Below are 12,147 nucleotides of genomic sequence, written 5' to 3' on the forward strand. Positions count from 1 at the left end.
GTTAGTCCCATATCCCTGTATGTAAAGCCTGAGTTTAACTGCTGACAGGAGCAGCTTCAACACAACTGTTTTGTGAGGCTGCTGTCAGAAGAGTGAATCTGAGATTTCAGCAGCCATGAGAAATGTGAAATCAGAGGGAGTACTGGCAGTCAGAAGGAAAACTCAAGTTACTCCAACACTTGTTGCCACACACAGCATCTGAGGTGGGGTGTTTACTCATAACACACAGCTCCTCACAACACTTCTATTATGCTGAAAAGCAACTAACTGGTCTCAGAACACATGCCTACTTTAGCTTCAAGCCATAAGGATAGATTGGAACTGTGTGCTAATCTTGGGTCAGGCAAGGGAAAGAATAAAAGCAAAATACTGCGGATGCTGGAAATCTGAAACAAAAACAGGAAATTGCTGGAAAAACTCAGCTGGTCTGACAGCATCTGTGGAGAGAGAAACAGAGTTAACATTCTGAGTCCGTATGACCCTTTTTCAGAGCTCTGAAGAAGGATCATATGGACTCAAAACATCAACAAGGGAAAGAATGAATTTGCATTTATACAACATATTTTAAGATTTTTGTCATGTTGCAGGTTCTATATGACGTATAAATTACTTTATAAACTGTAGTTGCTTCAATGTAGGTAATTGCAACAGCCAGTTTGTGCACTTGGTCAAACTATAAATCATTGAATTGCCAGTTAAGCTTTGAATGGTAATGATTGAGGAAGGGATGTTGAGCAGGACATCAGCAGAACTTGGAATAATGCTACTAGATCTTTTATGTCCACTTGGACAGGCAGGGCTTCAGTTTAATGTCTCATCTGAAAGATGGCATCTCTAACAACACAGCACTCCTTCAGTACTGCACTGAAGGATTTATTGCATTAAGATATCTTGCTAAGGCGAAACATTTAAAAAAAAAATTCCTTTCCATACCGCAGATGTTGATGGGCTGATTACTCAGGCTTTGCTGACAGGCAACTTCGAAGGAGCCGTTGATCTTTGCTTGTATGATAATCGAATGGCAGATGCCATCATACTAGCAATAGCTGGAGGACAGGAACTTCTGGCTAAGACACAAAAAAAATACTTTGCCAAAACAAAAAGCAAGATCACCAGGGTAAGGTGGCCTCTGTTTTGACCATGTTTTGAACCTTAATGCTTACCTTCTTTGTTCTGATGTTTTGATTAAAATGTTTAGTTGATAGATGCTGTAGTGACAAGAGATTGGAAAGAGATTCTGCAGTCATGCGATCTTCAGAACTGGAAGGAAGCTTTGGCTGCCTTGTTGACGTATGCTAGGCCTGATGAATTTGCTGCACTTTGTGGTGAGTAGTGTTGCTTTGCCCTGTAGCCTGAAGTATTTACCATCCTGTCTCTGATTGCAAACGAGAGGGATTTATCATAAAGGCAGTTGGTTTAGTGGCAGGGTGTTTTGTTAGGGTGGCATGGCCTATCCGTTAAAATACCAGTGGCACATAACTCCAAAAATGGAGTAAAGTGACCAGAGCCACTGTATGTTGGAACCACAAAACCGAATGAATGCATTAAACAGAAATGCCTTTCTTGTATTGAAGTATTTCTGCAGCACTGATGTACCTGAAGGGGTCGGACACCGTTGTTTTAATAAATGAAAACAGATTGCATTTGACATAGTTTAATTTATATTTATTTTCTTTTAACAAAGAATAAAATAGGAATCAACTGCATTAAATTTTCCTCTGCATGTAAGTTACTATACCCAAGGCTCAAGGGGCCTGCAACTGTGCCTCATTTCCCTACCCTTTCTACTAACTCTTGGTCATGCCAATGGGTGCATATAAGTGGTTGGGGGGAGGAAAATGCAGTGATTCTGGAGCTGGGCAGGAGCAGCACATCTGAGCGAAGGGGCGGGGACAGAACAACTTTCCTTATAACATATCATTCCAAAACCTTTACTGCTGTGACATTTTCTAGGCTCCTATTCTGATAATAATTGCACTGCATTGAAACACAAAAGTTCAGTGCCACAGAGTGAAAAAAGCAGGCTCAGTCCCTACCTTCTCACCAATTGGGAACCAGGCAGGAGGGGATTTGGAACAGGAAGCCACGTGTGGGTAATTAGTAATGCCAGCTGGCACTGTAACGCATCTTCATTCTCGCAACAATAGAGAAGTAGAATAGAAAATAAATCACATGAGTAAAAAGATTTTTTTTTTAAATGTGCTTTATGCTTTTGCTTGTCTCCATCTTAGACTTTTTGGGCACACGGTTGGAGAGCGAGGGGGACAACAGCCTTCAAGCCCAAGCCTGCCTGTGCTATATCTGTGCTGGTAATGTGGAAAAACTAGTTGCCTGTTGGGATAGAGCTCAGAATGGAAATTCACCTCTTGCTCTTCAGGTTAGTGTCATTGAGATTTTTGGTGCAATGCAGTTGTGCTTTTTTGAATAACAAACAATGGCAACGTTAAGTTCTTGAAATGTGGCTTGTTTACAATCTAGCTGGACCTCCCTCCGATTCAGCGATTTCCCCTCCCACACCAACTTGGATTTTGCTGGTAACATACCTTCTGCGTCCAAGATTTCTGCTCCCAAGATAGACTGGGAAGCATTTTCATCTATATTAACTTTGTCTGGGAATGTGGATGGGAAGCTGTCTCCACCTGAGGCCTCCTTGGCATTCAAGCCCCACTCATCAACACCCTTCAAATATTCCCATGGGCCCTACAAAGAGTTGCCTGGCTTTGGTTCAGTGCATTACTCCAGAGTGTGGTGAAGTGTCCATCCAATCCATAGCACTGTGCCTAGCTGTTATGTGCTGTCTAAGTAAATTCTATCTTGTTAAAGGGAAGAACTTGTACTAATATAGTGCCTTATCAAGTCTCTTCTTACCAATGCCAATTTCTTCACATACAATCAATAAAATTGTGTTTGCTCCTGTTTTGTGAACAAACGCCATTGCAATTTTGCACACAGCAAGGTCTCACTAACAGCAATGAAGTGAATGACCAATCAGTCGGTTTTGGTGGTGGTGGTTGAGAGAGTAATGCTGACCAGAATACTGGGAGACTAACTTTTTTGAATAGTGCAAAGGCAACTTGAACCCCTTGAACTTATAACAGGGATCGGGGGGGGGTAATGTGCTTGTTTTCATACGTTATCTGAATGGCAGAACCTCTGACATTGCAGCACATCTTCAGTACTGGACTGAGTGTCAACCTAGATCAGTGTTCTTCAATGCAAGGTCTGTGAGCCAGTGGGGGCTCCCATCGACGTTAAATGTGGCTCCCTGACCAGTGGTGGTCCGCTCTGGCACCTCCAACCAGAGTCCGGAGAGCATAGTGGAGCGCCGGGACCTTGGGGAGGAGAGGCTGGCTGCAAGGTCTGGGCATCGGGAAGGAAAGGCTGCTTGCAAGGCCCGGGAGGGAGCATTGCGGAGCGGACCTTCTTCCATTACTTTACTGATGACCCAGAGTAAACTGATGGGGTGGTAATTGGCCGGGTTGGATTTGTCCTACTTTGTGTGTACAGGACATATCTGGGCAATTTTCCACATAGCTGGGTAGATGCCAGGGTTGTAGCTGTACTGGAACAGCTTGGCTAGGGGCACAGCAAGTCCTGGAGCACAAGTCTTCAGTACTATTGCCGGAATATTGTCAGGTCCCATAGCGTTTGTAGTATCCAGTCCCTTCAGCCATTTCTTGATATCACGCGGAGTGAATCGAATGGGCTGAAAACTGGCATCTGTGATACTGGGGACCTCTGGAGGAGGCCAAGATGGATCATCCACTTGGCACTCCTGGCTGAAGATTGTAGCAAATGCTTCAACCTTATCTTTTGAAGTGATGTGCTGGGCTCCTCCATCATTGAGGATGGGGATATTTATGGAGCCTCGTCCTCCAGTGAATTGTTTAATTGTCCACCACCATTCACGACTGGATGTGGCAGGACTGTAGAGCTTAGATCTGATCCGTTGGTTGTGGGATTGCTTAGCCCTGTCTATCACTTGTTGCTTATGCTGTTTGGCAGGCAATTAGTCCTGTGTTATAGCTTCACCAGGTTGACACCTCATTTTTAGGTATGGCTGGTGCTGCTCCTGGCATGCCCTCCTTCACTCTTCATTGAACCAGGGTTGATCCCCTGGCTTGATGGTAAAGATAGAGTGGGAGATATGCCGGGCCACAGGGTTACAGATTGTGTTCGACTACAATTCTGCTGCTGCTGATGGCCCACAGCGTCTCATGGATGCCCAGTCTTGAGTTCCTAGATCTGTTTGAAATCTATCCCATTTAGCATGGTGGTAGTGCCACACAACACGATGGAGGTTATCCTCAATGTGAAGATGGAACTTTGTCTCCACAATGACTGTGCGGGGTGGTCACCCCTACATCTGTCATGGACAGATGCATCTGCAGCAGGTAGGTTGGTGAGGATGAGGTCAAGCATGTTTTTCCCACTTGGTGGTTCCCTTACCACCTGCTGCAGACCCAGTCTCGCAGCTATGTCCTTTAGGTCTCGGCCAGCTCAATCAGTAGTGGTGCTACTGAGCCACTCTTGGTGATGGACATTGAAGCCCCTCACCCACAGTGCATTCTGCGCCCTTGCCATCCTCAGTGCTTCTTCCAAGTGGTCTTCAACATGGAAGAGCAATGATTCATCAGCTGAGGGTGAGCGGTACGTGGTAATCAACAGGATGTTTCCTTGCCCATGTTTGCCCTGATGCCATGAGACTTTATGTGGCCCGGAGTCAATGTTGAGGACTCCCAGGGCAACTCCCTCCCGACTGTGTACTACTGTGCCGTCACCTCTGCTGGGTCTGTGCTGCCGGTGGGAAAGACATACCCAGGGATGGTGATGGTGGTGTCTGTAAGGTAAGATACGTCAGGCTATTACTTAACTAGTCTGTGAGACAGCTCTCCCAATTTTGGCACGAGCACCCAGATGTTAGTAAGGAGGGCTTTGCAGGGTCGACAGATATGAGATTGCCATTATCGTTTCCATTGCCTAGGTCGATGCCGGGTTGCCCGTCCAGTTTCATTCCTTTTTTGTGTCTTTGTAGCAGTTTTTTTACAACTGAGTGGCTTGCTAGGCCATTTCAGAGGCCAATTAAGAGTCAGCCACACTGCAATGGGTCTGGAGTCACGTGAAGGCCAGACCAGGTAAGGACGACAGATTTCCTTCCCTAAAGGACATTAGTGAACCAGATGGGTTTTTACAACAATCAACATGGTCATCATTAGACTTTTAATTCCAGATATTCATTGAATTCAAATTCCACCACTTGCCGTGGTGGGATTCAAACCCCGGTCCCCAGAGCATTACCCTGGGTCTCTGGATTACTAGCCCAGCGACAATATCACTACACTATCGCCTCCCCATGTACGCAGGAGTGTGAGGGCACAGACATGCGGGAGTGGGTGCGTGAGAGTTTTTAAAAATTCATTTCTGGGATGTGGGCTTCGCTGGCTAGGCCAGCGTTTATTGCCCATCCCTAATTGCACTTGAGAAGGTGATGGTGAGCTGCCTCCTTGAACCGTTGCAGTCCATGTGGTGTAGGTACACCCACAGTCCTGTTAGGGAGTGAGTTCCAAGATTTTGACCCAGGAACAGTGAAGGAACGGTGATATATTTCCAAGTCAGGATGGTGAGTGACTTGGAGGGGAACCTCCAGGTGGTGGTGCTCCCATCTATCTGCTGCCCTTGTCCTTCTAGGTGGTAGTGGTCTTGGGTTTGGAAGGTGCTGTCGAAGGAGCCTTGGTGAATTCCTGCTGTGCATCTTGTAGATGGTACACACTGCTGCTACTGTGCATTGGTGGTGGAGGGAGTGAATGTTTGTGGATGTGGTGGCAATCAAGCGGGCTGCTTTGTCCTGGACGGTATCAAGCTTCTTGAGTGTTGTGGGAGCTGCACTTATCCAGGCAAATGGGGAGTATTCCATCACACTCCTGACTTGTGCCTTGTAGATGGTGGACAGGCTTTGGGGAGTCAGGAGGTGAGTTACTTGTCGCACAATTCCTAGCCTGTGACCTGCTTTTGTAGCCACAGTATATATATGGCTAGTCCAGTTCAGTTTCTGGCCAATGGTAATGCCCAGGATGTTGATAGTGGGGGATTCAGTGATGGTAATGCCATTGAACATCAAGGGGCGATGGCTGGATCCTCTCATGTTGGAGATGGTCATTGCCTGATACTTTTGTGGTGTGAATGTTATTTCCCACTTGCCGGCCCAAGTCTGGATATTGTCCAGGCCTTGCTGCATTTGGACATGGACTGCTTCAGTATCTGAGGAGTAACGAATGGTGCTGAACATTGTGCAATCGTCAGCGAACATCCCCACTTCTGACCTTATGATGAAAGAAAGGTCATTGATGAAGCAGCTGAAGATGGTTGGACTGAGGACACTACCCTGAGGAACTCCTGCAGTGATGTCCTGGAGCTGAGATGATTGACCTCCAACAACCACAACCATCTTGCTTTGTGCTAGGTATGACTCCAACCAGTGGAGAGGTTTCCCCCTGATTTCCATTGACTCCAGTTTTGCAAGGATTCCTTGATACCACTTTCTGTCAAATGCTGCCTTGATGTCAAGGGCAGACACTCTCACCTCACCTCGGGAGTTCAGCTGTTTTGCCCATTTTTGAACCAACTGCTGTAATGAGGTCAGGAGCTGAGTGGCCCCTGTGGAACCCAAACTGGGTGTCAGTGAGCAGGTTATTACTAAGGAAGTGCCGTGTATGGGTGTGTGTGCGTCTGCAGGAGTGGGTGAGCACAGGCGGGGCGAGCGCGAGTGGGTGAATGCGGGCGGGCGGGGGCTTGGTCGAGCGCACGGGGGCTGGGCGAGCGTTTGTGTGGTGGAGTGCGCACGGGAGCAGGAGAGCGCATGCATGTGTGCAAGTGGGAGGGTGCATGCGTGCGGGAGTGGGAGTGTGTACGTGTGGGAGTGGGAGGGAGAGTGTGTGCGTGGGAGAGGCACTCTGCATGCATGGCAGAGTGAGAGTCTGGGCGATCTGTTTGTCTCCAGGAAACGGGCACGCTCCTTCAGGAGTGAGCCGACCCTGACAGCGGCCTTCACCCATGGAGGTGCCACCTGGCATTTTGATGTAGTTTGCTACTGGAAGTGTTCGAGGGGCAGTTGCCATTGCAGTAGGATGTGGTGCACAGGAGTGCGCCACCAGCTCACCGGGAGAGAGAAGCACATTCTGCAACTGCGTAGTTAAGTCAATCCACTTCAAGTCTGCATCCAACCAGAAAGAACAATGTAATCTGCTCTTCGATGTGTGTTATTGCATGCAAGAGCGAATGAGGCAATGGCCTCTATTATAGTAGTCGATGTGGCTCTCACAGTGCAGCTTTATTGCTAAAGTGGCCCTTGCTTGAAAAATAGTGAAGATCACTGGGGCTAGATTGTGTAGATTTTTGTAATCAGGCCCAGGACTGGGGTTTGAATATTAAGAATGCATCAGCTTGAGAGTTTCCTATTCCCACACAGACATTTAATATGAATAATAATTGTATTAATTCAGTTGGGTGCTTGTATTATCGGTTCCACGTATGAGACTTTGAGACAAGACTCAGCTTCAATAGAATAATAATTATCCAATTGTATCAGAAACTGGTTTAGTGGTAGAACTACATGAGTTAAAAATAAAGGCAGAAGCAGAAGGTGGAACTCGCACAAACAAATCTATTTTGATCAGGTGATTGCTAATGCATGTGGAAAAGCTGATATGAGTATAAATTGCATATTCTGTCACCCCTGACCCTTCTCCCTCTCCTGGTTACCTGCAGAGTCTAAATCAGATAGTTTGAAATATTAATTTCCTGTTCAATCTCAAGCGGAGCTTCAAGCCCCTATCCATCATCAAGTTGGCTTTCTTCCACCTCCACAATGTCCATGCCTTTATCACCTATATGTCTGATTTCTCCAACCTTATCTTTGCCAGCCTTCCTTGCTCCCCCTCTCCATAAAACTCAGCTGTCCATTTACGTATTCATCCACCATCAGCTCCATTATTGCTCACCTTTTCTTCCAGCATAAATTTTAAAATCCTCTCCTTGAAATGCTGACCTGGCCTTGTCTCACTCCACTTGTGTATCCTCCTTACATTGCCTTTGCACTCTTTAGTCCACCAGCACCTCTTTTCCTCCTCCCCCTCTGCTTTTTGTTCTACTGGTGGCAGAGTCTAAACTCATCTAGCTCTACTGTCTGGATTGTCATCCCTTAACCTTTCCATTTTTCTTTCCACCTTATTGAAGCTTTCTGAAAACCCATCTTTTCAGGTACGCTTTCAAACCCGTCATCATTTGCTCTAATATGTTTGGTGTCCTTGTCCTTGTTTGGTTAATGTCAAATTTTGTTTTGTAATGCTCCTGTAAAGTGCCTTGGGACATTTAATTACAATAAAGGCAATGTATAAATACAAGTTGTTGTCATTGAAGGCTCCCCCTACTCTTGCATCAACTTCTGAATGGTTTAGTGTGCAACTCTGTGCTGCTTACATAGAGGGGTCTATGGCATGTGCAAGGGACTCTGCAGAACCCATTGTGGATGTTGAGCTTCATGGTTACTGGGAGCCTGCAAACAAGTTGTGAACTAGGCTCTTTAGACCTGCAACTTTTATAATTATTAGGTAGCTGCTCAATAACTTGGCTGAGCAGTGCTCCAGCTGCACATTACGCACACCATTGAAGTGTGGTCAAAAACCTTTGAACACAGCTGGTTATTGCGACTTCCCACATGATGGGGAAGGTTCCCCCCCACCCGCAGCCCCCCCAGGTCTTCCTGTCTGTCAGCCTTAAGTAAGTATAGTACAATTACTTTGTGCCATTGGCTGCATGAATCGTGGCATGAGCCTGTGCACTGGGAATCTGTGACTCGAGTCTTTCTGTGGTCTCAGTGACTCAGAAGGCCACGTTTGCAAGGCTTTGTTATGACTAACTCCGACTACAACCTAATTCAGAGAGATAACTTCTCCAGCAACAAGATTTTAATGTTTTCTTCTATATTTTTATGTCCTCTGTTTTCAGGACCTTATTGAGAAAGTAGTGGTTTTGCGTAAAGCCATTGAACTTACCCAAGGAACGAACAATAATGGAGTGGGTGCTGTTCTGGCAGAGAAGATGAGTCAATATGCTGGTCTGTTAGCTGCCCAAGGAAGTCTGGCTGCTGCTTTGTCTTATCTTCCTACTGACACCAATCAGGTAATTCTTAAAGGTGTTTTGGCTTTGTCTCCACTTTCCCACCCACATGACTGTTAATGTTTGAGGAGACAGGCTCTTTGAGCACTTCATGGGCCACATCATTGGCAGTTTTTAGTCAAGGATAAGATTCACAAAAAATATTTTTACGATGCCCTTAGTAACTAGGATTGTGGAGAGGCAGAATTGCAAAACACGACATGTTGTTTGCCATATTTTTGTCAGTTTTATAAATATCAAAGCAAATAAAGCTTTGGGTAACATCTGTGTTATTGGATTCTTGATTTACTATAGATATCACAGGCAAATTTTCCATTTTTAGGAAAATACAGTGAATTAGTTTTGTTGATTTTTATCAATTGCCAATCAAAATGATGCCTGAGTGAGTTTTTCTTTGGGCAATTTTGTGTAATAAGATTGTGAGCAGGAACAGAAAACCTCGGTGTTGTGATACACCTGTGATAATGTTCTAATTATTGCAATGTTAATTAGGCACATATGGGATGTATATATAAATGGTATAGTTTCAGTAATATTGATGCGGAATAGTCAAAACTACAAGTATCTGCTGATCAAGGAAAACGAAGAAATTCCCAGTTGACTCTCAAAACTCTGCATGTAGTAAAAATTCGAGTTCATCCAAAACAGTTTTGAAATAACTGATCTACCCTAATTTCTTCCAGTGTGTTGGTTATTCATTTTGTCTTGCAGCTAACACCTTTCATGTAGCTCAATACTGTCCATATGACCAATGGCCTGACATGTATTAGTAAAATACAGGCCCCCATAACAACTGTAGGACATAAAAGTTACCAAAAGTGAAAGCAAGTGAGATCAGAAATGACCATTTGCATTCAAATGGTCTCCAGTATATAAAATGTAAAAATAAAATAGTATTAAAATTCTATCACATTTCATGAAATGTAAATTACATCGCTACATTCTATTAGTATGATATAACAACGCAATTAGTTTTTTTATACATTGCTTTCAAAGTGAATTTGAAGTTATAGTGCATAAAAACAGCATTGCACGATTAATAAACTGTTGCCATTAAATTATTTTCTAAAGCTCATCAGAATTATCCATAAGAGATTTCTACTTGGCGCTAGATTTAAATTACTATCAAACAGTAAGTACCAGCCAAGCTGATAGTTTGGAATCCTCCTTTTGCATAACTGTTGCTCTGATTTTGAGTTCAGGATTTATTTTTCATTTATGTTTCCCCCCTCGCTCATGCAATGTTTCACAGGATAGGCCTTTAGTAAGCATTTTTTTTGGGTAAATTTCTCCTCACCCATTTTAGGAGGGAAGTAACAGTGGAGACAGTTGTAGTAATAGTGAGCAAAATGCCAGCATTAAGTTTACTCCCATCTAAATTGCTGCAAAATTAATGACTAGAGAAAAATATTCTTGATGATGCAGAATAATCATGCTTAGTTTCACAACTTTAAAAAGAGAAACTTTATTGGAAGATGTGATGGGTGACAAGAGTTTGCCACTGTGACACAATCGCATCAGCCTCCATAAAAGAAGGTAGCGGGAAACCAATTGCCTTGATGACAGATCCCCTTAAAATGAAAAGCTCTCTCTTTGAGGAAGCTCATAAATCTATCTATCTTTTCCTCATTTTAATTTTTTTCTTCATCTTTCAACAAGTCGGCGATCCTGCATTTACGAGACAGACTGTTCCGTGCCCAGGGTGAACAGGCAGCTGGGCAAGAATTGGCTCCTTTTCCACATGGGAAGCAGCAAGTTTCAAGAGGTAGAGCCAGTTCCAACCATTCACACACCCCAGGGCAGATACAGCAACAAGCACCTACCCAGCAATACTATGCACAGGTAAGGTGGCTTATACATATTTTAACCAAAGGTTAGGCATACATATGTTTTTCATATTGTGTAGAATATTTTTGAAATGTAAATTCAATAACATTCTAATCATAAGAGCTTGGCTTTCAGGTAAGATTCCTGTTAAGTAAATTTGCTTCCTATGCTGATCAAGTAGATGGTTTAATAAAATCATTAGCGGTAAAGTTGTAAGGATAAGCCCATCAATTACAGACCAGTCAGTTTAACTTCAGTGGTGGGCAAGATTCTAGAAACAATTATTCGGGATAGAATTAGTAGTCACATGGAAAAATATGAGCTGATAAGGAAGAGCCAGCATGTTTAACCAACTTGCTGGAGTTTTTTGAAGAGGTAACAGAAAAGGTCGATAAGGGTAATGCTGTTGATGTGGTGTACATGGACTTTCAAAAGGCATTTGACACAGTGCCACACAACAGACCTGTGAGATAAGTTATTGATCATGGAATAAAAGGGACAGTAGCAACGTGAATACAAAATTGGCTGAAAAATAAGAAGCAGAGAATAATGGTCAATGGATGTTTTTCGGGCTGGAGGAAGGTATGTAGTGGAGTTCCCCGGGGGTCGATATTGGGACTCTTGCTTTTCCTGATATATATTAATGATCTAGATCTTGGTGTGCAGGGGACAATTTCAAAATTTGTGAATGATATGAAGCTTGGGAGTGTTGTGAACTGCGAGGAGGATGGTATGGAACTTCAAAAGGACAAGTTGGTGGAGTGGACAGATAGTTGGCAGATGAAGTTCAATGCGGAGAAATATGAGGTGATGCATTTTGGTAGGAAGAGCATGGACAGACAATATAAAATAAGGGATGAAATTTTGAAGGGTGTGCAGGAGCAGAATGACTTGGGTGTATATGTGCATAGATCATTGAAGGTGGGAGGACAGGTGGAGAGAGCAGTTAATAAAGCATATAGTACCCTGGGCTTTATTAATAGAGGCATAGAGCACAAGAGCAAGGAGGTTATGCTGAATTTATATAAGGCACTTGTTAGACCTTAGTTGGAATATTGTGTACCGTTCTGGGCACCATATTATAGGAAGGATGTGAACACATTGGAGAGAGTGCAGAAGAGGGTTACAAGAATGGTTCCTGATGAT

General features: G+C 44.0%; 1 protein-coding gene across 7 annotated transcripts in view; it reads left to right on the forward strand.

Annotated features, from left to right (window-relative positions):
• The window catches only part of sec31a (SEC31 homolog A, COPII coat complex component), a 103,159-nt gene that overhangs the window by 48,964 nt on the left and 42,048 nt on the right, over nucleotides 1–12,147 (forward strand). For all 7 annotated transcript variants that reach the window (XM_078544497.1, XM_078544506.1, XM_078544516.1 and 4 more), the window contains 5 exons: nucleotides 939–1,117; nucleotides 1,199–1,325; nucleotides 2,232–2,377; nucleotides 9,004–9,177; nucleotides 10,834–11,016. In XM_078544497.1, coding sequence (XP_078400623.1) covers nucleotides 939–1,117; nucleotides 1,199–1,325; nucleotides 2,232–2,377; nucleotides 9,004–9,177; nucleotides 10,834–11,016 — 809 coding nt within the window. The remainder of the gene's footprint in view (nucleotides 1–938; nucleotides 1,118–1,198; nucleotides 1,326–2,231; nucleotides 2,378–9,003; nucleotides 9,178–10,833; nucleotides 11,017–12,147) is intronic.

This window comes from Cetorhinus maximus, chromosome 1 (genome assembly GCF_964194155.1).
Source record: "Cetorhinus maximus chromosome 1, sCetMax3.hap1.1, whole genome shotgun sequence".
NCBI classification, from domain to species: Eukaryota; Metazoa; Chordata; class Chondrichthyes; order Lamniformes; family Cetorhinidae; genus Cetorhinus; species Cetorhinus maximus.